The sequence below is a fragment of the Nanorana parkeri genome, unplaced genomic scaffold, assembly GCF_000935625.1.
Source record: "Nanorana parkeri isolate BGI_ZX_2015 unplaced genomic scaffold, ASM93562v1 scaffold954, whole genome shotgun sequence".
Classification (NCBI taxonomy): domain Eukaryota; kingdom Metazoa; phylum Chordata; class Amphibia; order Anura; family Dicroglossidae; genus Nanorana; species Nanorana parkeri.
Window position 1 is genome coordinate 620651 of NW_017307222.1, and position 25856 is coordinate 646506.

Consider the following 25856-nt stretch of genomic DNA (forward strand, 5'->3'; position numbering starts at 1 on the left):
TGGGGGGGGGGTTGTTCTCTTTTAAACAGTAACTAGTAATACCTCAGCCGCTCTACCACATCTCTGGAGTAATTATCTCCAGGAAAATGACTTGCACAGCCTTTCTAATATTCAATTACAAAGTTAATTATTCTAAAAATAAAGCATTTAAAGCGGCCTGATATCGGCGGTGTGAGATTTGGGTTTTGTCGAGCGCAGCTCCGTGAATGCCGGACGTTTCGCATTGTCACTCGGCTTCTGATGTGAAGCGTGGACTGTACGGGGGACTATACACCGAGCTGTTGGGCGTCTTTCATAAAAGACTGTGGGGGGCCCGAGCCGCTAAGCGCAGCTTCTCTGGGGTGTCCTGTGCCGGAAGGTGAGGCAAAGCTGCCAATGGGGTAAAAGAAAAAATCCAAATTATGCAAAGCAACTGATTGATGTAAGAATTGTATGGGGGAGGGGGAGGGGAAATCGTTTGCCCAAAAGGGTCCTGGATGGAGACTGGTTGATCATCTGCCTTTTGGGACTTCAATGAGATCTCTTGAAGTTTCCAGCTCGGCTCACAAGATGCATCTTGAGAAAGGGGAAGGGGGGTGTAGATCAGAACCCTGATCCAAATCCATCCAGAGGAGAGAAGGGTTAGAGGAGAACCCCCCAATTTCACATGCAAAATGCTGGCAGAGAAGGGAGACTCTGGATGAGGGGGGAGGGGCACAGACCAGCACATTGATTTCACATGGTGTAAATTACAGCCATAGAAGGGAGACACCAGTGGGTGGGGCATTTTTTTTTTTTTTTTGGGTTGTTTAAATCGTCATCTATCATGGTACCTGAGCACGGTCTCCATTGCCTTATAACAGCCAATCGGCTTCCTCCTTTACTTCTCCTGTCACGTCTCCCAGGTAGGTGTAACTCAGCGGCTGTGGGGCAGCACAGACAGTTCTTGTTTCAGGCTCTGATCTCTGCTCTCAGCCGGTGTCATCTGTCTGGATCGTGAATCTCGGTGACAGAAGTGACGGGTCGCAGCGTGCATGATTGGCGCCGGCTTGATGGCTTGATCACTAATCTGTTTAGCCGGATCACATAATCCTCTCCCAGCTGATGCTAATGAACAGCAGTGAGGACGGCCGGGGTGCGGACTCTCCTCGTCCAGTTTTTGTATTTTTGTTTCTTGAATTAACAGAATTGCAGATTTTTTTACCCGGAATAATAAGATCTCACCTGCGTGTTCTAACCGTGCGTTTAGCGTTCTAGAAGTTCGGCCAGTTGGGCACTATAGGAAATGTAAAGTAAATTTTGTACTATAGTTGGTGGCAGTGATCCTGTCAGTGGTGCGGATGGTGCGTGCTGGGCACCTGTCGTGTATAGCGGGCCCTGGACCCACAAAATCCAGGGGCCCCGCTAATGCACTGGGCATCCGGCTGCCCCCCATAGCCTTACTATTGGCCAGTCACGATGATGGGCAGACTCGCTGGCCAATGGGAAAATCAGCAGATGAATTTGGATGTTTTTGCTGTTGTGTTTTTTTTTGCTGTAACCTGAAAGCCAGAAGAGGAGGCGAGAACTTAAAGGGAAAAAAACAATTGTTTTACGTCAGCGCTTCCAGTGGTCGATTTTAAAAGGGTACCCGAATTCTAGTTAACCTAACAAAAAAAAAATGCCATGGATGATGAAACATAACAGGTCTGAAATGCGTTCCGCTCGTGAGGAAATGCTGTTCCATGCTCCCTTCAGTGCTGGCCACATGCCTACAGACCTCAGCATTTGGTCATGTGATCCCTGTAGAAGGGAAGCGTCTTTAGGCTGATCACATGACCACTTGCCCATGCCTTCTGCATCCCTGCAAGGCTAAACTTTATCTATCGTCTTTAAAGAAGAACTCCAGTTAGTAAAGTTAAAAGTTGTAAACGTAAGTCCGTATACACAACTACGGGACCATGCATTATACATGTATTCTTTTCTTTAAAGGCCTCATTTCTTTTTCTGAGAACAGTAGAATGATGGGCTTTACCAAAAAGCTGCCATTTTGTTTTGTCCATCCACAGCACGTTCTCCCAAAAGGATTTTGGCTTCCTCGGGTAAATTTTGGCTTTTTCTATGTTTCTGTGTCAGCAGTGGGGGTCCTCCTGGGTCTCCCATCATTCAGATGGCGACGTGTAGTGCTTGCTGACACAGTTGTACCTGGTGCCTGAAGGTCGGCTGGGATGTGCCTGGTAGTTGATCGAGGGTCTTTTATCCACCATTCCAACAATCCTCTGTTGCAGTATTTGATCAATTGTTCTCTTTCGTCCACGTCCAGGGAGATTAGGTACAGTGCCATGGGCTGGAAACGTCTCGACAATGTCGCGCACAGTGGACAAAGGAACATTAAGATCTCCGAAGATGGACTTGTAACCTTGAGATTGTCCATGCTTTTCCACAATTTCTGTTCTCAAATCCTCGGACAATTATTTGCTGATCTTTCTCTTCTCCATGCTTCATGTTCCACACAGAGACACACAGAAAGGTTGCACAGACACAACAGAAAGGTTGCGTCAGTTTTTCACCATTTTACTTGGTTGCCGATGTGATTTCTATATTGTCAGCAACTGTTATTGGATACAGGTGAGTTTAATTACAAATTACAGGAGCATCACAAACTTGGAATGCAATTATTTCTTCCAATTTGGAGAAGGTGCCAATAATCTTGTCCAGTCCATTTTTGGAGTTTTGCGTGGAATGTGTCAGATATGGATTTGTTTTGGGTTTTTTTTTTGTAATCTTTGATGAATTGTTCTCTTTCCTCCCGGGGACATCGGCTCCAGTGCCGAGGGTTGGAAACTTCCTGACAATGTTGCGCACAGTGGACAAGGGAACGTGAAGATCTCTGCAGATGGACTTGTAACCGGGAGACTGTCCGTGCTTTTCCACCTAAACTTGGAATGCAATTTGTATTTCTTGCAATTTGGAGAAGGTGCCAATAATTATGTCCGGTATATTTTTGGTGTTTTGCGTGGAATGTGTCAGATTTTGGCTTTTTTTTTTTTTTCTCTCCCACTTTTTTGTGTCCTACCAATACAAACAAAAGAAATAAAACGTGAGAATGCCGAAACATTTTGTCATTGCAACAATTTTCACCGCCAAGTGGAGCATTACCTGACAGCAATGCCAGGGTGCCAATATTTGTGGCCATGACTGTGGGTGTTGCGGGTGAGGAAGGTTCTATCCGGTGGGTTTACTTGCATTCCTCCTGGCGGAAGGGCGAGTGTTCTGCTGCACGGTGGGTAATGTCTTCTGGCTCATTTTGTCGCGGTATGCGCTCTGTTCGGAATGCGATCCTCCAGCTGCTCACCCAGCGGTTCTCCGGTTCGATGCAGATGCTGCAGATCTGTCGGAAAAATAAAAACGGAACTCCTTCCTGTCGTCTCCTGCAGGTTAATCTTTACCTCGGATACATATTTTAATTTGAGCGTTCCCCCATGCTGATCCGCCTCTTCGTTACATTGCTGCAGTATAGATGGCTGATCGGCACAGTCTGGGATGCTGAACATTTGGCACAGTATTCTTGGGATGTTTAAAGAGACTTCCTGGGTCAGATCTTTTTTTGGGGGGGTCAGGTTTATTTTTAAGAGCCCCCCCCCCTCCAGCCTTTTAAAAAAATAAGTTTTGCTTGCAGCTGAACCCCAGGCAGATATAAAAGACACAAATGAAGGCGGCTCTGTATTCACCAATACGCCAATCAATTTATTTTTTAATACGAGCAGTGTAAGTACCTGAATGTGACATAGGAGACTGATGGGGAGGACGGAGGTCAGATAGGAGACTGAAGGGAAGGACGGGGGTCCGATAGGAGACTGAAGGGAAAGACGGAGGTCAGATCTAATGTCATGAATGGTGTATACATTTGGGGTTCTGATATGCTAATTTGTGGAGATGAAGACAGTGGGAGGCATTCAGTAGTTTAGGAAAAGGCAAGTGGGCAGGGCTGACACCATTGAGTACATAGTGCTGGGTTCATTTCTGGCGGGTCAGTTTCTTCACTTTCAGGGTCTTTAGCGGCAGATGACACAATTCTATCTCCCGGATTGCAGACAATGTTCTGTATGGTTTTTTTCCCTGACATGCCCTTTAATTATCTCGGAGCGTTCCGTCCCTTTTAGTAGAAATGAATGGCGCAGTGCTTCTCATCCTCCAAATTAATTATCTGCCTTTTTTATATTTGTTCATTTTGGGATCCCTCGGAGACGCCGTCAGGCTGCCGACTTATCTAATTAGCTCTCATTTCTGCATTCAGGATGATTCTCCGCGTGCGCTCTGCCCTCCCCCCAGGGAGGAGATACAGAAACCTCCGCGCTGCAAGAGAGCGCCATTAGTGAACTTCTAACAGAACTCGCTCCTTCTGGTGGCCCCCCTGCGCCTGTGACTGCCGGCCGCATGTGCACAGATATGTACTGCAGGTCATGGCTGGTCTGCATTCTTTTGTCATGGGAGCTTTCCCTGCTCTGCTCCTGCACAATCAACATGACATGAAGGGGAAAGGCTGGAGTGCTTAGCCTGTGTGGTGTCTTTGGCATGCAAGCTGCACCTCCGGTCCGAGGTGGCTGCAGAAGTGACGGTTACATTTTGCAGGAGCACAGAGACTTCATGGAAAGCACTGTGGCAATGATGGGGTCCTGGATTCAGTTCCTTGCTGTATGGTGCTTGTATGCCGCCACAATGTTTTCCAGCTTATAACTCAATCGATGTCTCACACCTTCTCTATAGCCCTGTACAACGTGTGTTCTGATTGGTGACTGATCATTGCAATCAATCCAATGAAAATGTTGCTTCAGTCTCTGGCAGAGCTGAGTAGCAGCCACACCCCCATCACAGGTGTCCTCGCATAGGGAGAGAAGGGTTGTGTCTGACCAGGTCTGGTACAGAGTTGTGCTGGCAGAGCTGAGTAGCAGCCACACCCCCATCACAGGTGTCTTCACATAGGGAGAGAAGGGGCGTGTCTGACCAGGTCTGGTAGGGAGTTGTGCTGGCAGAGCTGAGTAGCAGTCACACCCCCATCACAGGTGTCCTCACACAGGTAGAGAAGGGGCGTGTCTGACCAGGTCTGGTATGGAGTGCATCGGGTCTGTCTCTGGTACCCACAATTATATACATAGCATATATACAATATCTGCACAGCGGCTGTAACAATAAAATGGAAGTAATAATATAAAAAAATTAAGGATATTTGTAAAAGAACACTCCCAGTGCAATTTTAGAAAAACTGACGGGGAGGGGGCAAAATAGGGTCTGGCCACCTCTACTACGTATCATGGATGTCAGTGATGGGGAGGGGCTCAGACACAAGACACCTCCCAATGGCTTTTATGGCCTTTCAGGATCATTCCACTGACGTTTGAGCGAATTGAGTCACTGACCTCGATCAAGCATGCAGCAAGTAAAGTCAGAACTCCTCTGTGCAGTGACTCAGAAAGCATTGAAGACAGAGGATCAAGATGACCGCCAGCTAACATTAGAGGGTTAGGCAATGCTTCCCCCATAATTCCTTCAAGCCCAAAAAAACTCAGAAATTGAATATATTGCGACTTATCGGTCATTTAGATGTGGTGGCTGTTTTAGCTTCCTTTCCTTTTCCTTTTCCTTCCTTTTCCTTCCTTTTCCTTCCTTCCTTTTCCTTTTTCCTTCCTTTTCCTTTTCCTTCCTTTTCCTTTTTCCTTCCTTTTCCTTTTCCTTCCTTTTCCTTTTCCTTCCTTTCCTTTTCCTTCTTTTCCTTCTTTCCTTCCTTTCCCTTTCCTTTCCCTTCCTTTTTCCTTCTTTCTCTTCCTTTTCTCCCTTCCTGCCCTTCCTTTTCTCCCTTCCTGCCAGTAGCACACTTCCTGCCCGAGGGTGACAACAATCACTTCCCCGTATCGCAACCGCAGAAACACAATAGGACTACAGAACCCCACCATTCCCCTATAGTCCATAACAAAGGCAGGGTTCTGCAGTCCTCAGTGAGCAGTGTAATGGATAGCAGTCAGCACTGGAAGTTATCCCTTTAACAAGATTTCCGGCAGGATCGGCTCCGGAATATTCCGACCCAGCGGTATATTTGACACGGCAACAAATAAGAGCAACCCGTTGTTACGGTTTACAATTTAAAGGCACAGTCCGTCCTTTTGGACGATGTTTCATGTTATAACTATATATAGGGTGTAATATGAAGCGTGGTCCTACACATCCCCAAAGCCCCACCCCCACCTCCCCTTTACCTGAATCATGGGGTGCATCTTCCTGCAGAATTCTGTGATTAATTTAGCGGGGTTGTGCATGGCTCCGCCCACACAGCCGCGTCATCCAGGTCCGGGATGGTGCGAATGGCTACGTGTCCCATCTGCCACCCTGGAAAAGGGACTGTATGGAACACACCAATGATCCCTACTCCCTCTGTTGTCCATACCTCTGCACAGACCTGAGGTTGGGGAAACCCCTGCAGGAACGTGTGCATTGCACCCACCACTCCTCTAACCTCGGGTGCGATGCTCTGCAGACGGCATTGTAGAAAATAGTCCGTGCACATTGATCATGACCTTGATGGATTTTTGCGGGTGCGCCATGTGCTGTCTGCGCTGATTTGTAAATCTCGTGTCTTCTCTCCTTTTCAGTACATCGAAGCGATCAGCAACAAGCAGAGCGAGCTGGAGAGCTTCGTGTCCGACGGGTACAAAACGTCTCTGACAGAAGAGAGAAGGAGATACTGCTTCCTGGTGGAGAAACAATGCGCCGTCGCCAAGAACTCCATGGGCTATCACAGCAAGGTGAGCTCTGCCAGGCGTCTACAGCAAAGGATTCTGGGAGGAAGGGAGCCGGCGAGCAGACGTGATGCGATGTCATCAAATATTACGGTGTCATTGAGGGCTCGTTCACACCAAGCGCGTTCCAGGAGCGGCGCAGTTACAGAACAGATCAAAACTGCGTCCAATGTATTCCAATGGTATTCTGGGCTCTAGTTCACACCGCAGCGTTCAGTTCCAGAGCATGTAAAAAAAACTGCACCCAGCCCTATTTTACCTGCTCTGGAACGCATGCAAGCGCCCCGGAATGCACTGAAAGCTCATTTTAAACGGAAAAAAAAATTGTTGTGTTTTTTTTTTTTTTTGGTTACGAATAATGGCCCTTAACGCATCAAAAACGTGGTATACCGCACTGCACTGCATGTGCAGAAACTCATGCAGATCTGGTCTGCATTTGGTGTGAACAAGCCCTTAAAGGAGAACTAGGAGGCGAGTGAAAGTCGCTAAGCCTCCTAGTTCGAGCCGACGTGTGACAATGAGACTGTCACACGTCGGCTCAATATATCGGGAAGTGAGCGAACATATACCGGTGCTCGCTCACTTCTCGATCTATCCCTGCAGAGAGACTGTCACTCACGGCTCCTTGCTGGGATTCCCCCCGTCTGTCCGTCCGATCCTTCAGCGCTGAATGGCGGAACGGACGGGTAGATAGGCAGAGCCAGCTGTCAATCACGCAGCTGGGTGGATCTCGACAGTAATGTCGGGATCCATCCCGGCTGCGGCGTCTCAGTATATAGAGAGCTGTAGCTCGCGGTATACTGAGCCTAGGGTGACGGGAGGACACTAGTTTGTATAGGAGAACTATGGGTAAAAGCCCTGACCCCATAGTTCTCCTTTAATGGTACAGTGTCATCCAATTTATATAATGTCATTGAATGGTATGGTGTCATGGAATGATACAATGTTATCAAATAATTCCCGCTTTTTACTTCTTAAATTTTGGTTCTAGAAGAAGAGGTGCAATTGGATCTAAAGGAACAAAATCATGGGAACTTATTTTTATAAAGCAGTGAATGTGACTTTTCACCAGACTTTTATTGCAGGTGAATCAATCGATAACATGCTCTCCAGGAAGATTCACCTGCAGTGAATGTTTGGTTCATGTCAGATTCTCTGCTTTATATAAATACACAGCTTGGTGTCCAGCATGCAGGAGGGGTAGGTTGTGGCAATCGGTGGTTATTTTTTCACCGTTGGCGGCAGCTCTTGACTCCCGACCAGTGAAATCCGATTGGACGCGATGGGCCACGCGCCGGCTTTATTGCAGTCCTGTTGCAGTTTTTGATGCATTATTTTTTTTTTTGGCCTGAATGAGATTATTTATCACAGTGCCTGTGCCTTGCAGTGTTTGCAGCCCACCGATTCCTCGGGTGAGGAGGGGGAGGGGGGGGTGAGAGCAATTGAAAATGAAAGCCGTGTTCCCGACTCCCACACACACGCATTTTGTGCTGCCCACATGCTTCTTACTCAGCGAGATGCAGTGCCACTTGCCTGTGAGGAAGGAGGGGCAGAGAAAAGCCCCTTCGCTGCTGACACGGCTCCTCTGCTGGAGGACGCGGCTGCCATCTAATGGCGGGATTCTGTTTGCCGACATTCACCGGAGGCCAAAACCGCCATCATTTGGGCATTGACGCAGTAAACACAAAAGTGGCATTTGCTCTCGGTTGTATGCCTGGGGGGAGCGGTGTTGATGTGCCGCAATCTGCGCCAACCAATAGGAGATTCTCCTCTTTCACTGATCTTCAGTCCTCGGAAGGGTTAACTGTGCTATTGTGCCTCATGCATCGGGATCTGCTTATATTTAGTCCTTTTGTGACGCCTAGATTGGGTTTAGCAGCATTGGTATTGCGTGGGTTAACTCGACATTTTTCTTAATGGCGGCAGGCCTGGGAACTAGGAACACGCACAGTTGCACATTCCCAGTTCTCTGCTGAGAAATGATTTAATGTTCTCACAGCAAACTGCATCCTCCATGTGGGCATAACATTTTTGCTGTGTGGACAAAGAAAAAAGCGCTCATGAGGTTCTATGGTGCAATTTCTGTGTTGTGCAGCCTATTCAAATGAAAGGAATTACGTAACTCAACACATGGTTACACGTTGAAAAACACATACATATATAATATAATTTTTTTGGGGGGGGTTTGTGGACATCTGACCATCACACTTCCCTTTATGGCCAAAAGTATGTGACTCCTGAGTTCAGGTGATACTTTATCATACAAAGACATTGTAGACAATTGGGCTCTTCCAGCCTTGTTGTCACAGTTTGGTGAAGACCCTTTTCTGTTCCACCATCACTGTCCCCTGTATACAAAACCAGCTCCATAAAGACATGGTGTGACCAGTTTGGTGTGGAGGAACTCGAGTGTCCTGTACAGAGCCCTGACGCCAACCCTACTGAACACCATTGGGATGCATTGGAACACTGATTGCCAGCCAGGTCTTCTCATCAAACATCAGGACCTGACCACACAGATCGGACAGATTCCCACAGATACCCTCCAAAATCTTGTGGAAGCCCTCCTAGAAGAGTGGAGGCTGTTATAGACATAAAGGGATGCTAACTCCATATTAACAGCCATCCGGGCGAGGACTCCATAATAATGACCATGGTTTTCTAGTTGGATGTCCAGCAAGCCATTATAGGTCCGATGATTAGGTGTCCACAAGCTTTTGGTCATATATAGTATGATCATCTGGCCAGATATAGATATTATGAAGAATTAATGGATGTGTGACCCATTTACTGGTAGAGAACACAAAGATCTAAGAACATTTCTGGGGGGTGTTGTTGGGACAGGAACACCTGACTGGCCACACGTTTTATAGCTTTTTCTTATGCAGGTTCTCAAAGTCCTTCAGCTGGCTTTTGTATAGAAAAGCAAAAAAGGCTTGAATGGGGCCAAACGCAGGTCAGAAGGTCAACTGCAGGCCAATAAATTCTGAATGGTCTCATACACATTCTGTAGTGATGCCATCAACACAAACCCATCATCACAGGCCCCTAATGTTCAGTTATTTGTGGTTGGTCACAGTTTAATTCCGGTTCTTCTATCTGCAGGGCAAAGACATTTTGGGGCAGAAGATACCCTCCTGGCAACAAGCCTGCATCGACCCGAGCAAGATCCCCGACCGGGCCATTCAGATCATGCAGCAGATGGCTACTGGACCCAACGGCACCATCATGACGGGTACTCTGTCTGGGCCCATGACCAACTCTAAATCCAGCCTAACCATATCAGACCCGATCCCTGGTGCCAAGCCCCTGCCGGTGCCCCCCGAGCTGGCTCCTTTTGTTGGGGTATGTACATAATTTTTGTTTTATATTAAAATGTATCAATTTTTTTTTTTAAATGATTTTCGTGTTGTAGCAGTTATGTCTCCTTTCCTACCCTTGCTTTAAGTAAGCGGGACCCCCATCCTCAAGGGTTGGGCTTGCGATAACTGACCAGTTTTTCTGTTTTATATGACCACAAAAACAGCGCGCAGTCCCAATATGTGAGAAGAAAAACTGATTTATAGCGTTTGAAGGAATTCAATATTAAAATGTAGACTAGAGTCATCCTGACACGTCTTGAAAGTTGGCCACCGTTCCCTTAATCTGGCCATAAATGATACAATCCCGTTTTTGGATTGATCAATCACTATGGGACCTAATGCTGCATTCACATGCAATCACGCAGGCAATAAATATGTGTTTCTGAGTCGGGGCAGTTCAGGGAAAGGTGACCCCCATTTCTGAGACTCGGAGCTCCGAGTTCATAGGGTGGATTTTCCAATTGGATGCCGACTCCACCTTACGTGACTTAGGGTTTTGTTTCCTCCACAGAGAATGTCTGCACAGGAGGGCACACCCATAATGAACGGTGTCTCTGGGCCCCCCACCGGCAACTATGAACCCTGGATGGACATGAAGCCCAAGGTGTCTCCATCCCAGCCACACAAGCAGATCAGCGATTCCTATTCCAACACACTTCCAGCCCGCAAGAGCGTCCCGCCCAAAAACAGTTACACCGTCGGTGAGTATGCACATTCACCTTAAATGAAAGGATGTCTTAAGGCAAATGCTTTTTTAACCATTTGTATCCCAATGGGCATAGTTGCATTGATTTCCGTCCCATAGACATAACAGGAAGTGAGAGAAAATCTCTCCAATGTGAGGGAGATAGCGCCTCAGACGGATGTCACCCAAACTAGTGTCCCCATTGGAAGATTTGCCCTCTGTTCCTGTCAAAAACTCATAATTGTGAATTCTTGGTGATGGTGGTCACCAGGACAAATCGGGTTAATCTCTCCAGTGGGTACTCGGACCACAATGAAAACCTAATAGAGGTTCTAACCCTCCACCAGAAACTAAAAATAAAGCATTGGCTATACATGCATACAAGCTAAATTCTAAGGGAAAGGGATTTTATTTGCAGAAGGTAGATCATGGCCTCCTCTTCTGGGTGGCGTGGAGCTGGAATTGGTCTTCTGCCCCATCCATCTCCCACCTTCAGGATGGTTATGGGTTAGGCTGAAATTCAGGTTACTTTTAATCAGCTGAGTATTCCAATTGGAACATCACACAGGGTGCATGAGTATCTCTGCAGCCTCTAGTCACTTCCCCATAGAGATGCATTGAGGATTTTGCCAGGCCAATGACTACAGTAGCTCAGCTTCCTCTACTCTGTGGGACCTGGAAATCATTGCGGACCTGGCAAGGCGTAGAACCCCAACCGAAATGGAGGAAACTATTTTTGGGGAGCAACGTGGATAAGTTGAGAGAGATCGCAGGCAGTTGTTCTTTCAGCCATTGCCCAATGGGGCCCAGAACGCCTAAATGGTTCTAGGCAATTTTCTAGATGACACGGAGTTTCTGTAGACTGATAATTTCTTTAATACGTCGCTCTTTGTGTTTCCTGGACAGCGGAGAACAAGACGCTGCCGCGATCCAGCTCCATGGCGGCAGGCCTAGAGAAGAACAGCAGGACGCGGGTGCAAGCCATCTTCTCACACTCGGCTGGAGACAACACCACCCTGCTCAGCTTCAGCAATGGCGACTACATCATCCTTCTGGTCCCTGAAGCCAGGGATGGCTGGCACTATGGAGAGAGCGAGAAGACAAAATTGTAAGCAGTGCACGGTGAAAGAGGAGAGTGACTGAAATAGTCAACGGGCTGAAATGGGCTGAAATGTTTTCCCGGAGAAACTGCTGCTCTGGCCGTCAGTACTGGCCACATATCTAAAGGCTTAGGCACATGGTTCCAGCCTCCCTAGAGATCACATGATCAAATGCTTAAACATAAAGACATATGAGAAGTACTGGGAAGAGCCTAGAGCAGCATTTCCTTCAGGAAGGTCAAGTTTTTGGTTTTATCCTGTTCCTTCTTCTGTAACGTAGGACAGGGAAACTATTTGCTATGTAAATGGTCTTCATTGCCTATTTTGTATCCTTGTGTGTATTGCCCAGTGACCCCAAATTTTGAGATGTTGAAAATGCTTACCAAGCTTGGAAACTAATGTCTTCTGTCTTCCTGTGTCTTGAAGGAGAGGATGGTTCCCTTTCTCGTATACGCGGGTGGTGGATGGTGGACGTGATGCCGGTAACCGTACTCAGAAGTGAGTAACCAAACCAGTCTACCTGTTCCCTGCAGCTGATGGGGTAATGGGTCACCTGGTGTGCCTAGGAATGCAGCTCTATCGGTGTCCTGGCTGTAGACTTTCTAAAATGAGGGGTTTTTTTAGTTTTGAAGACTGCAGATTTTTTTTTTTTTAGGGCTTCTGTGGATTTCAGCCTTTCACTTCAGTCTTGCACAGCTGGGGAATGACTGCTCTGAAACAGGAAGTGACAAAATCCTTGTTGCTTCCAGGTTTAGTGAACGGATGGTCGCTGGTCTCCTCTACTAGCAGCACACACTCGCCATGCCGGTTCCAGGCCAGCAGTAGGGGCAGCGTGGGGTGTTGTGTGCGATGCACAGGGTCCCCTGCAGTGTATGGGGTTGTGTGCGCGACGCACGGGGGGGGGTCTCTGGGTGACATCCCTCTGGAACATCATCGTGCGCTTACCTGCTGCTGGCCATCTAGGTGATGGACGCCGACAAAAAGAGGAGAGGACTTTATCCCGCCGGGTCAATTCCTCTCTCGTGCAACTGTCGGGCTCTCAGTCCATGACCGAGTGCCCGACTTTTCAGAGGGGGGTGACTGACTGTCATTTTGGTGTCACCCGGTGCGGGCCGCACCCCTCTTGTGACACCACTGGTGGGACAGTACATTTGACAGCTCATGGAAATGATCAGGCGGCTTTACACATGTAAGCTGTAGCAGCTGGGAGTCTGCCTACAGGGCCCTGTCACTGCTGCTGAATGGCATGCAGCGGCAGCAAAAGGGTTAAGTAGGGCTTCAACCCCGTGTCAGCACGAGCCCATACTTTTGTGGTGAAAATGCAAATGGGGAAAGTTCAAAGTGCGTTTTTAGTTTTTGGGTAATGACGGTCGAAGTACCATGTGTACAGCGCACCCTGCTGGGGGGTGCAGCAACTCCATATTAATGTCCATGGTTTGGAATGGGATGCCCAACAAGCTCATATAGATGTGGTGGTCAGGGGTATACCAACATTTGGCCATGTTTTGTACAATACACCCACCATGGATCTCCTCTCATAAGACCTGAGCTGGTGATGGGGATATAAGTGACAACGGTGCCATTTTTTTGTTTTGTGATCCTTCTGGTAAAAGCTGAATTCTGATTGGTTCCTGGATGTCTGGTCCCTGTGTCTTGAATATGTCAGCCCTGTTTAGGGTCCTTTCTCATTTTATATGTTTTTTGTCTTTTTGTTTCCTCTCAGCTTACAGCCTGGAAAAAGCAGCAGCACTGGCAATCTGCTGGACAAAGACGACCTCTCCCTCCCTCCCCCCGACTACAACATGGCATCGCACGGTTTCCCGCCGCAGGCGCCTGGCCCCTATAAGCCCCGACCCTACAGCGTGGCTGCCCCGGTCTTTTCACAGGTTAGTTAGAAATGATTGTTTCGAACTGTGAATCTTGTTTTTTTATATGGCTCAGTGAGCAAAGTGAACCTTCCATAATACCAGCCAATCGGAAAGTTGACAGACTGTTGAAGGCCACTTTCTAATTGGCTGCTGTAGGTTGCTCCACAACTCTCTTCCGATAGAAAAAGTCACTTTGCCTTGGCACAGCCTACATAAGGGTGACAACTCTACTCTGAATGTTGTCACCTCATCACAGCTTCGATAGAAAAAGTCACTTTTGCCTTGGCACAGCCTACATAAGGGTGACAACTCTGCTCTGAATTCAGGAGCAGTGCAGCAATGTTGTCACCATCACATTTGGCTGCTGGATTCATTAATAGATAGAGACAGGATGAGCAGCCATTCTAACTATTTATTTTCACTTTAAACTGAAATATCATTTTTGTTTGGACTTGACCCTAAAACCTGTGTTTTTGTGTTTTTAATGCATTTCTTTATTCTGAAGGATTTAAAGGTTTCCCGTTGATGTGACTCTAATGCTGGTTAACACAAGTCTGTTCCACATTGCTTTATGTTCCTCATTTATAGGGTTACTCTGTACCCTATGGGTATACTATACAAAGGACTGCCAGCGGTCTCTATCCACAGTCATCCAGACTGTACAAACCTTGTAAGAGGTCCACGCTCGTAAGTTGGTTGATCACGGCCACCTTCCTTTGCAGACTATGACAATCCGCTGTCTGCTGTGGACCATATGTGGTACCCTGACTTTTTGGTTTGGTGTAGTGCAATTTGTTGCATTTTGGCCCTTCCTGGCAGTTGTATTTTCTGCCAACATTCGGAACCCTCATACAAACAATCTAAGATCTGTATAAACCGTCAAGGTGCAACATAAGAGCAAACAATGTGATTTGCTGCAAAGGAAGACCCTACAGCTGCACTTCTACCAGAAATCACCAAATATCGTTGTTCTCAAAGGTTTTTTTTAAAACCAGTTGAAGCTACGTTTTGGGGGTAACAGCCAAAAATGTAAATCGGTCCTCTCCAGTGAACGAATATACCAAAATCTGCCATGGTGGTTTCTGTGATTATATTTTTTTATACTTATGTCTTTTGAGGGGTTTTCTTTTGCACTATATGGCCGAAAGCTTGTCACCTGACCATCACACTTGTATGAGCTTGTTGGAACTTCCAAAAATGGTGGCCTTTAATATGGAGTTGCCCCCTTTGGCTATAGCAGCCTCCACTCTTCTGGGAATACTTTCCACTAGATTTTGGATGGTGTCTGGGGTAATTTATCCCATTTTGTGAGGTCAGGTTCTGATGTTGGATGAGAAGACCCGGCTCACAGTTGATGTTTTAATTCATCCCAAAGGTGTTCAGTAGGGTTGAGGTCAGGGCTCTGTGCAGGACACCTGAGTTCCTCCACCTAGCTGGTCACACCATGTCTTTATGGAGCTGGCTTTGTACACAGTGGACAGTCATGGTGGAACAGAAAAGGGTCTTCACCAAACTGTCACCACAAGGCTGGAAGAGCACAATTGTCTACAATGTCTTTGTAGGATGAACATAACCTTCACATGAGGCATCTGACCTCCATGATTGGAAGAGGGGGGTCACATACTTCTAGCCATGTAGGTAGGGGTGATGGTCAGGTGTCCACATATATTTGTTTGGCCAAATGGTGTTCTGTTGATGATTTGATTATCATAACATTTTGATACTCGGTCTCGCATAAGTTATTAACATGAAGTTCAGGTGACCAACCTCCACACCAATCCATGTCTTTATGTCATGGTGGAACAGTCAAAGTGGAACAGAAAAGGGTCTTCACGAAACTGTTGTCACAAGGTTGTCACTTTCCACCTTCCTGCTTTTTCTGCCGGCCAGTTTGTTGCAGATCTGGAACCCTGCTGATCCACTCACCTCTGCCACTCCAAAAATAAGCAGCCAAGAGCTCCACTTATATTAAATTTAGAAGCCAGTTGAAGGCCAGACCCAGTAAGGTGAAGTGCTAGTGAGTTTTGTATGCAGCGTGATGACATCACCTGTCTTTGGTGACAATGACGTCTTTTTGATTCCGGAACATGGAAGGTGCATTAGTCTCAATGCCTTGACCCGGCCTGCCTCCTGCATAATCTCCCCGGCCCTCCACAGACGGATTATCCACATGCTGGCTGTGGTGACCTTAAACCGCAATCCATAATACCTGTAACGCCGCAGCTCTATCTTGTTCCCTTCTGTGTGCTTCTTAGCTGCAAGAGTTAACAGCTGACATGTATCTGAAAAGGGATGTTAAAATATTCCAGCGGATATTTATATCCTCTTATGCGAACGCAGGCGAGCATGTCAAGCTCACCCAAGCTGCAGAGAAATTCTATTTTAATCCTCCCCCTTTTTTTCACCGTTATTTAAACTTCATCATAATGTAACGTGATGAAGGCTTGAAGAGGAAGCCCCGTCCTGGGCAAGAAGTCTGTGGCTTCTAATGGATCTGCTTTAGGTGTTTACCTGTTTATTATTTTATCTCGGTTTCTGTAGCCGAGATAATTGCCCAAATGCAAATCTGCAGATCTCCTAAACTACACACCATGGATAACTGGGGGGGGTGAAGGAAGACCATACATGGTAGACACCATGGATAATCGGCAGATGTTGAGGAAGACCATATATAGTAGACACCTTGGATAACCAGCGGGTGTGGAAGACCATATGTGGTAGAAACCATGGATAACTGGCGGGCGTGGAGGAAGACTATACATGGTATACACCATGGATAACCAGCGGGTGTGGAGGAAGATCAGACATGGAAGGCACCATGGATAACCAGCAGGTGTGGAGGAAGACCATGCATGGTAGACTCCATGGATAACCAGCAGGTGTGGAGGAAGATCAGACATGGTAGACACCATGGATAACCGGCGGGTGTGAAGGAAGATCAGACATGGTAGACACCATGGATAACCTGTGGAGGACGACCATACATGGTAGACACGATGGATAACCTGTGGGTGTGGAGGAAGCCCATACATGGTAGACACCATGGATAACCTGTGGGTGTGGAGGAAGACCATACATGGTAGACACCATGGATAACCAGCGGGTGTGGAGAAAGATCAGACATGGTAGACACCATGGATAACCGGCCAGTGTGGAGGAAGATCCTACATGCTTGGTCTTCAGTATGGACTTTGGGTTCCTCACCTTGAAGCAGAATGACTTTGGCTGGGCAGCTCTTAAACTATAATGCCACCAAGTGTAATTTCAGGAGTAATGTACAATCTATAAAACAAAGAGCCTCAGACCAATGCTAACGTAGAAGTAAGAAAGTCTGATTTATTGATGCCTGTTAATAAGCTGATGCGTTTTGGGGTTTATCGAGGACCCTGTTGGTTCAAGGGAGCTTTTTTTTCACTGATTTAGACATACCCAACTGACATGCAGATGAGGGGGAGTGACCCCAAAGTTTTCCTAAAAAATAAAATTCCACCCTGTAGCTACCCTGGCAGGTGCGGGATCCCTATCCTGCTTTTTAAAGTATTTGGATGACAGAAGAATGACTTCAATATACAGTTTTAATTGCCGGAAATAGCCATATTTTCCAGTTCTACAATACCAAACTCCCCCAGCAGATGGCACAGAAGTTGCAGATCTTCAGTTGTCCATGGAACGTGAACAAAGAGCCATCTCGGCTACTACACCGAGGGGTCCCAAACATGTGTAAACCCTGTTACCCTTATACATTATGCTGTATACAGAGTAAACCTTCTCTAAATCCTCCTCATCCTATCTACAGCCATATCTCACCTGAAATATGAGAGCAGGAGTGATGAAACCCTTACATCTCCTACAAGCTATGCAGGTCTGACCGTCTCATGTTCTAGCATTTTGTGGGTTTGGGGCATTGACAGCCGGGTCATGTTTAGGGTTTGCACAGAGCTTACTCGTGTGCCTGGAGGGGGCCAGAAGTCTGTCATCCTATAGCGGTCTGTACAGCCGTTCCTTCGTTCTCTTACTGTTTTCAGTAATCAGTGGAGATCATATTTGAAAATACATTTAATTTTTTGGCTGGTGTCCCCTTTAGGATTGTAGCATTGGTTGTCTGGAAGCTCCTCTGGGTCCACACAGGGGACACTGAGCAATGATTTCTGGCAGAAGTCCTCCTATTCAACAATCTTCTGTTTCTTGGTTGTCCTTGTCGCTCCCTATTAGTTTTGACAAATACGGTACAATATGCATTTTACATCCCCCATCAGGTACAGCTAAGCAGTGCAGCACCATCCCCACCCCCACCCCCACCCCCAAATGCATATGGGCTGCTTTGAAGCCAGACCCGCTAAGTCAAGACTTCATCATCATTCACCCTGTCCTGGATGTGGCTTCCTTCCAACTAGATTTGGAAGAGCGCACTGCTACCCAATGGCTTAAAGCTCTTAGTTGCAAATGTAAGGTAATTTAAAGGGTTAGTCCACCTAAAAGTGATTTAGGTCCAAGGCTCTGAAGGGTGAATCTCCAACCTTCTGTGAAGGAGTTATATACAGCAAAAAGGGTGGAGAAAGAATCATTAGTCCATTCAATGGGACTACACTCTCTAACCACTTAAAGGTTTGCAGCAATGTGAAAAAGGTCCCACGATGCAAAGGGAAGGAGGAATCCTATGGCAGTCAGGGCAGTTTTCTATTTTTTTGTCTGGGGTCCCCCTTTAGGACTAAAGAATTAGTTTTCTGGAATTGGATTAAACTTCAGCTTCAAGTGGAAGGGGAAGAGCCACTGTCTGGTTTTGTAGCAATTTGCATACCATTTGGGAGGTTCTTTCTTGCTTCTTGTGCCACCAGGACAGGACGTGAGTGGAAATCTACCGAGACCTATTGACCGCAATGCAAATTTGAAAGAAGTTCTGACTTGCTGCACCAAAAAGGTGTCATCACATTTCATGGATTACCTCTCACTTCCTGTCCTTGTGACTCAAGAGGAAGTGATGGGAGATCACAATGGGGATGCTGACAGTAATCCCAATGGAGTTTCTAACTCTCTTCTTTTAAATATTTCATGTTATGGGGGTTCCATTGTCTACAGAGTGGTTTGTGGCAGTTGAGGGCCCTTTTGTGTTTCCCATGGGAGGGGCACAGGCATATGGGGCACATTGGGTAATGTGGAAATGCCCTGACAAAAAATAAAGAATAACTCATAGGCAGAAATGTCCTTGACCCTTGGGCATCCTTGTCCATAGATCCCCAGAGGTCTACAGACCAGTGGCTGAGAAGCCTCTCCTCCAGTAGGAACAGGTAAAGCCACGCTGGTGTGACCTGACTGGTGGGCCATGATTGGAGAATCTTTCCTGAAGCCGTGGAGACTTTGGGGTGTTTGTACCCCCCAGAAGCTGCATAATCCATTTTTGGGTGGACTTTTGACCCTTTAAAAGTAATTTCCTTGCCCTCCCGCTTTCATTAGAAACCCCTCAGCGCGGCATCGTCTTTTGTCTTTCAGAAAGTTTCGTTTTATGGTTTTAACTGTTTTTTCGTTCTTCTCTGTTCCTCATTAGGGTTTAGATGACTACGGAGCAGCACGTCCCACGAACAGGTAATCTGATATGTGGTCTGTTTAACATTGTTTTGTATTGCTGTGATTTAGTATTGAACTCTGTGCATGTGGAACTCATTGTGCTATAACGATTCTGCATCCTTTCTAGTGTATGTGTTGCCTGTATTTTACATTCTGTTAGTGTTTTTGGAGCATTTTTCATTCTTCGTAGTGCTCATGGCCTGCAGTATCCCTTAACACCTGTGGGAACCTGGCGCTGTGTTCAGTTTCCTGTCCTTAGTTCATATTTGTCATGTCCTCGACCGAAGTTCAATTGACTACCACCCTGCCCACAAGGCGGCATACAAAGGTTGGCTCTGTTTTTTTAAAACATTTAAACAAATAATTTTTAGTAGAGAATCTTGTTTTTTGGCATGTCCTGAATGCCAAGTTCTTATGTATTGTGACTAGGACAAAAAAAAAATGTTTTAACCCCAGGACAATGGCAGCATTTGGGCTCCCAGAACAGATAAATGGAAAGAGTTTATATTTGGGAACTCAACATTTTTCAGTATGTTTGGCATCAAGCCTCACTGTATACAATTTTCTTAAACATTACACTTGTAGTCTATTCATTCTTCTTCCTGTTCATGTTACTGAATGTCTGTATCTCGTTACAGTCAGGGAAGGGAGGGAGAATCTGCAGGAGCCAGAGCATTGCACCCGCTATCGACTGGTCACGGTTGCACTTCTTTATTGGCTTCAATGCAAAAAAATTATGAATGCATTCATTCGTTTTTTTTTAAATGGTGCACTTTACTTTTAATTTAACCTAGCTGAGGGTCCTCAGAGACGATCCCTTAATGTAGCCTAGCTGTTGGTCCTCGGAGAAGATCCTTAATGTAACGTGGCCATTGGATCGTAGAGAAGATCCTTTAATTTAATGTACCTGTTGGACCTTACAGAAGTTCCCTTTAATGTAACCTAACTGAACATCACAGAAGATTCCTTCATGTAACCTCAATGTTGGACCTCAGAGAGGATCCCTCAATGTAACCTAGCTGTTGGTCCTCAGAGAAGATCCCTCAATGTAACCTAGATGTTGGTCCTCAGAGAAGATCCCTCAATGTAACCTAGATGTTGGTCCTCAGAGATGATCCCTTATTGTAACTTAGCTAATGAATCTCACAGAAGTTCCCTTAAAGGAGAACTATGGGGTTAAGTCTTTTCCCCATAGTTCTCCTTAGGGTAACGGGAGGACACAAACTAGCGTCCTCGCGTCACCCTAGGCTCAGTATACCGTGAGCTGTAGCTCGCGGTATACTGAGACGCCGGAGCAGATCCCGACAATTGTGCCGGGATCAGCTCAGCTGCGTGACTGACAGCTGGCTCTGCCTATCCAAAGGCAGAGCCGCTGTACCTGCTCCCTCCCCCGTCCGTTCCGCTAGCGGATCGGAGCGGGGAGGGGGGAATCCAGCCCCTCCCCTGTCATGGCAGAGAGCCGTGACAGGATCGAGAGGTGAGCGAACACCGGTATGTTCGCTCACCTCCTGATTGACTGAGCCGACCTGTGACAGTCTCATTGTCACAGGTCGGCTAGAACCTATGAGGTGAGTGAAAATCACTCACCTCGTAGTTCTCCTTTTTAATGTAACCTAGATGTTCCTCACAGAAGTTCCCTTAATGTAACCTAGCTGTTGGACCTCATAGAAGATCCCTTAATGCAACCTAGATGTTTCTCAGACAAGATCCCTTAATTTGACCTAGCTGTTGGACCTCAAAAAAAGATAACTTAATTCAACTTAACTGTTGCTCCTCCTCTGGAGGTAGAGTAGCAAACTACTAAATGGATTCACTTTGTGGTTAAGTGGAAAGAATGCTGTTTAAACATTTTGTCCAAGTCTTTGAGTAAGAGATACTGCAGCTTGTGTTGGCCATCCGTTTTGTGACTTTGTGCCATGGTCTTCTGATGACGTACACCTCGGCAGTACACCTTCTACTCTTTTTTTTTTTGTTGTTTCACAGCGGCAATGGAACCATGATATCCACTGTGTGAGGACAAGCTTGCACAGACATGGCAGCTGCTGCTTTGAAGAACTTTCATCTTTTCTTTCTGAAGTTTTTCCCCCCTACTTGGAATCCCTGATTTTCTTGGAAATCTTTGTTTACTTTTGTACTCTCTGGAAATGCTTTTCTAGGTCTTTTTATTTCCTCCTTGTGAACCCCAATGCGTCCTTCGGGGAATGCCTAACCTTATTGCAGAGCAGTGGTTGGTGAGGTCAGCATGCCGAGGCTCAGCAAGCGGCTTTTCTCTTCTTCCCTTCGGCTTTTTTTTAATTTTTTTTAGTTGGCTTTTGTCTTTTACGGAAAGGGTTTTTCAGAGCAGAATTTGCCAAAGTGTAATTATTGAACATACAGAAAAGTTCTATTACCATTTAGAAGTTTTATACTAGTTTTTACCTGAATGTTTGTGACCCGTTTTCTGGCCTTGGCACAAGCCAGGCCACCGTAGCAGCAAGGGGGAGTGCTAAAGGGATTATTTTGCTTCATCTTGGAGGGGGGTTTGAGTTGCCCGTTGAACTTGTCAATGACCCTTTTGTGCAGGGGAGGAACTATTACCAGCTATTACTATAGCAGCCCACAGAGCTGTTGTGGTTTGAAGGTGCCCCATGTTGAATTTGCCCTTTATTATTATGTTACGGTGAGGAAGGGGAGCTCTTCCACTGACCGAAAATACTTTTCTGGCTGTATTGGTTGCAAGCAGAAACATGCGTTTCAAGAGCGTTCCCAACAGCTGCCCTTTAGAAATGGTTCTCAAGTGTTCTCTCAGATCTGTAGAGGTGGCTTGCACCCACTCAAGAGATCACCCAGTAAAGATTCACTCACAGCAGGTGGTGAGGGGCAGTTGATTACCTTACCAGGTCTGGAACCCCAGCACGGGTATCTAATCCCTCCACCCTGACTTGGCTTCTGTAGACGTTTTCTGCTTTGAGCGTAGCTTCACGTGCCCCTGGCTGGCGAGTTCTTCTGCATATTCCCATGGAGAAGTGGACGCATGGCTCCCTCTTGTGGGTCCTCCAAAGAAATATACATTCAACTGAGGCCAAAGTCATTAGTAGCAGAGTTGAAGGGCCAAGCTCGACCTTTCACGGGCACCTCAAGGGTGGGCAGGAATGTCCCTGCTAGGATCCCACATAAAGCAAAAATCTAGCAGAGTGGTCACAATCTGGACCACACCAATAAAGTGGAACAGCGTTTGACCCTCTGATAGACCCTCTGCTAGACCTTTGCTGCAAACCCTTTGCCACAGATGATCTTTTAAGGTTTAGCTAGGGCGGGTAATCCCTTTAGATTACACCTGTCACTATGTAAAACTTCCTCTAACAGGCCTTCTAACTCCTCAGCAGACACCCTCGGCTCATGGGTGGGCCTAATGTACCCAGCACCTAATGTACCAGGCAACCTCTTATTGGCCCATAAACAGGGGGTGCCCACAGCACAGGTGAGCAATACAAAACTGCAGCAGGTGGTGCAGGTGAGAATTTCTCATGAAGCTGGATGTAGCTTTTCAAGGCAACTCCAGCTTCATGAGAAATTCTCACCTGCATCACCTTCTGCAGTTTTTTATTGCTCACTTGTGGGCACCCCTTGTTTATGGGCCAATAAGAGGTTGCCGGGTACATTAGGCCCGCCCATGAGTTTCTTGGTAAAAGCTTAGATCTGCACTCCAGATTTCCGAGCTCTGGGGACAGTGCACGTAGGTGCCTGAGATGGTCTGCTCTTGGAATGAAGGTAGTTTAACATAGTGACGGGTACACTTTCACTTCCTTACCCGCTACCCCTCCAGGTGTATGTGCTTTCTGTATGCATGGGGCTATGTAGGGACTGTTACTGTTTTTTCTCTGCTACCTTCCGCTCATAATATTTCCCATTACCCCCATAGACCAAGTGATGCTGCTTTTTACTCTGGCTTTTCTTTGATGAACTTTGATACCTAAAACACATTGCTTAAAATAAAAGCTCCATTTTTTGTTAAGGCAGAAAAAAGGCTTCCTCTTTTAGGCCAACAAGGATCTTGACAAACTCTATTGCAGCTTCTTACCCGCTTCTGTTCCGGAGATGCATTGCAGCAACTTCCTCAAAGTGCTGACTGTCGGGGGTTACAATGACACCGTCATGTGTTATGTAAAGAGAACCTGTGTCTCTGAACCCCCTCTAAATTTGTAGCCAGTTGATCACCAAAGATGAAGGGCTCACAGTAGCAAATCCAGGGGCGGCACTGGATGCCTGAGAGCTTGCCTTGGGTTCTGTCTGGGGGGGAAAAGCAGTGGGCCAATTACATACAGGGGACATTCTGTACATTAAAGGACACCTAAAGCCGAAACCTTTTGGTCTTTGTACCCACTGGGGAGATCCACCCTCTATTTGCCACCGTTACCATGATCACCGGGACAGAAAGTAAGGGGGTGGGGGGTATATGCAAAATTTTACACTTGCCATCAAAACAGGAATAAGGGGATCTTCCAGTAGTGACATCTGCTCCGGTTACAACTGTCTAAGAGTCTGAGGGGGGTGGGTGCCACCCAATGTACTAAAAAAAAAGGTGTCAGTTTTTTTTAATACAGGTCAGCTTTGCCCCCTTTGCAGAGGAATAAGGTCAAAGAGTTCTTCTGCCCCTTTAACTCTGTCCAGGAGCATGCAATAATACGCAGCAGGCTCCATTCTCATTGGTTGCATTCAGTCTGATGTCTGCGTGTTGACCGTACGCAGGGAATACGATCGGCGGATTCCAAAGCTCGATGCCATTTTTTATGCGAGAAGCCATAGCTTTTTTTTTTTTTATTCATAGGTCAGATGCTGACATGCTGATATAGTGACCGTCCGCCCAGAACTTGTGTTTCAGTTTTTGGGACAGGCTGACAAATTCCCTTATTGACTTTCTCCATGGCAACTGGGTAGTTTTTTCTTTCTCCCTTGCTGACTTTTTCATTTTATATTCCTGAATTGGCAGCAGAAGAGGTGAGACTTCCCTTGCCACGAGGAGTTACAGTATCAGACGCCTGCAGATAGATGCCTGCGGAGTCCCCCGATGGATAGGGAATGGGCTTTGCCAGCATATGCCAAAAATTGAAATTCGCCTAATGGGGGCCGGCCTGCACAAAGGGCTGTTACCTCTAAGCCATCCTAAAGGGGGTTTCTATGTCTAGACGACGTGATCTGTGTACAGGGAGGTTTGTAACATACGGTCATGATCTGCAGCCAGTGAGGTCGGTGTAATTACATGACGTCCATCGTCCGTCTGCTGCGATTTAACAGACAGCTTCTGTAGTGCAGCCTAGGGGCTTGTATTTCCTTTATATGGGTGCGCCTCTTTCCTCTATGCCTAGATCTCCTCCTAAAGCAGTTGCACATGCTCAGTAAAAAGGGGAGGGGGGATTTTATTTGTAAAAGCTGGAAAGATGTTTCAAGCCTCACCATAGCGTTTCAGATGTTCAACTTGATGAGGCATTGGAAAAAAAAAAAGCCTGTTTTGTGTAGTGTCCGTGCTATATATGGCACTTGCATTTGTTTTTTCAATGACTTCCTGTTTCTCTACACGCCTTTCCATGTGATGTAGTCACATGCATGTGAGATCGAGGACGGAGAGCATCTCTCAGCATGCAGTTTTAAATCTCCTAATTGCTAAAATGATCGTAAGCGCATACGCGTCCATTTAAAAAAAAAATCTGTTTACAGTACGTTTCTGTGGCTCTGTTAGGATGACTCAAGCTTGCCATTGGGAGTCCAAATGTATCAAACACAACATGGTACAGCAAAACTTCATCAAAGTTTATGTATAAAGTCAGTGGAAGTACATTTATAGGTGATACCTGCATCGAAAGATTGTCAGGGATTGCAGTACATGCGAAGCAAACACGGAGATTGGTCTGCTTCCATCTAGTTGTATAAAAAGTTTGCTCTTTCTTTTCTGTACACCGTATATTAAATGTATTGGCTTCTGCCTTTTTGTATTTTGGCAGCAAACAAAAAAAAAATAACGCTCCTAACTAGGGCGTTCCTAACTTATTCCCATTTCTCTGCTGTAATACAGTATACAGCAGAGAAAGGGGAATAAGTTGTGAACGCCCCAGTTGGGAGCGTTATTGTTTGTTTGCTGCCAAATGTATTGGCTTCTGCCTCTTAATAGTTTGGCAGCAAACCAAAATATTGCTCCAAACTGGGATGCTCCCAACTTGCATACAAGCCACATTAGACTGGACTTAAGTAGGCTATACAGGGTTAGATTTTTGCATGAATGTTCGTACGAAAAAACTTGTCGGAACGTTCAATACTGGCATCAGAAACTTTTGTATTTAACGTTCGATTTTGGAATGAATGGAGTTTCCGAACGAAAACCATGCTCCTAATTTTTTCGTCACTGTGGTTGAAATTGATTGTGTGTGTGTGTGTGTATCTATATATATATCTATATAGATAAAAGTTTATAATTTGCCATAAATAATTCACAATTTTAGCCCAACTGCCCAACATTTGATCTAAAAAATATATATATTTTTTATATAAATTTAAAA

At 46.2% G+C, this 25856-nt stretch overlaps 1 protein-coding gene across 4 annotated transcripts in view; it reads left to right on the top strand.

Moving 5' to 3' along the window:
* Nucleotides 1–25856, top strand: part of BAIAP2 (BAI1 associated protein 2) — a 114183-nt gene that overhangs the window by 75582 nt on the left and 12745 nt on the right. For 2 of the 4 annotated variants that reach the window (XM_018566509.1, XM_018566511.1), the window contains exons 7-13: nt 6603–6755; nt 9855–10094; nt 10623–10812; nt 11703–11904; nt 12323–12394; nt 13620–13782; nt 19307–19344. In XM_018566509.1, the coding sequence (XP_018422011.1) occupies nt 6603–6755; nt 9855–10094; nt 10623–10812; nt 11703–11904; nt 12323–12394; nt 13620–13782; nt 19307–19344 (1058 nt within the window). Of the gene's footprint in view, nt 1–6602; nt 6756–9854; nt 10095–10622; nt 10813–11702; nt 11905–12322; nt 12395–13619; nt 13783–19306; nt 19345–21309; nt 21396–25856 lie in introns of those variants that run through there. The other 2 variants (XM_018566510.1, XM_018566512.1) reach the window with 2 other exon arrangements.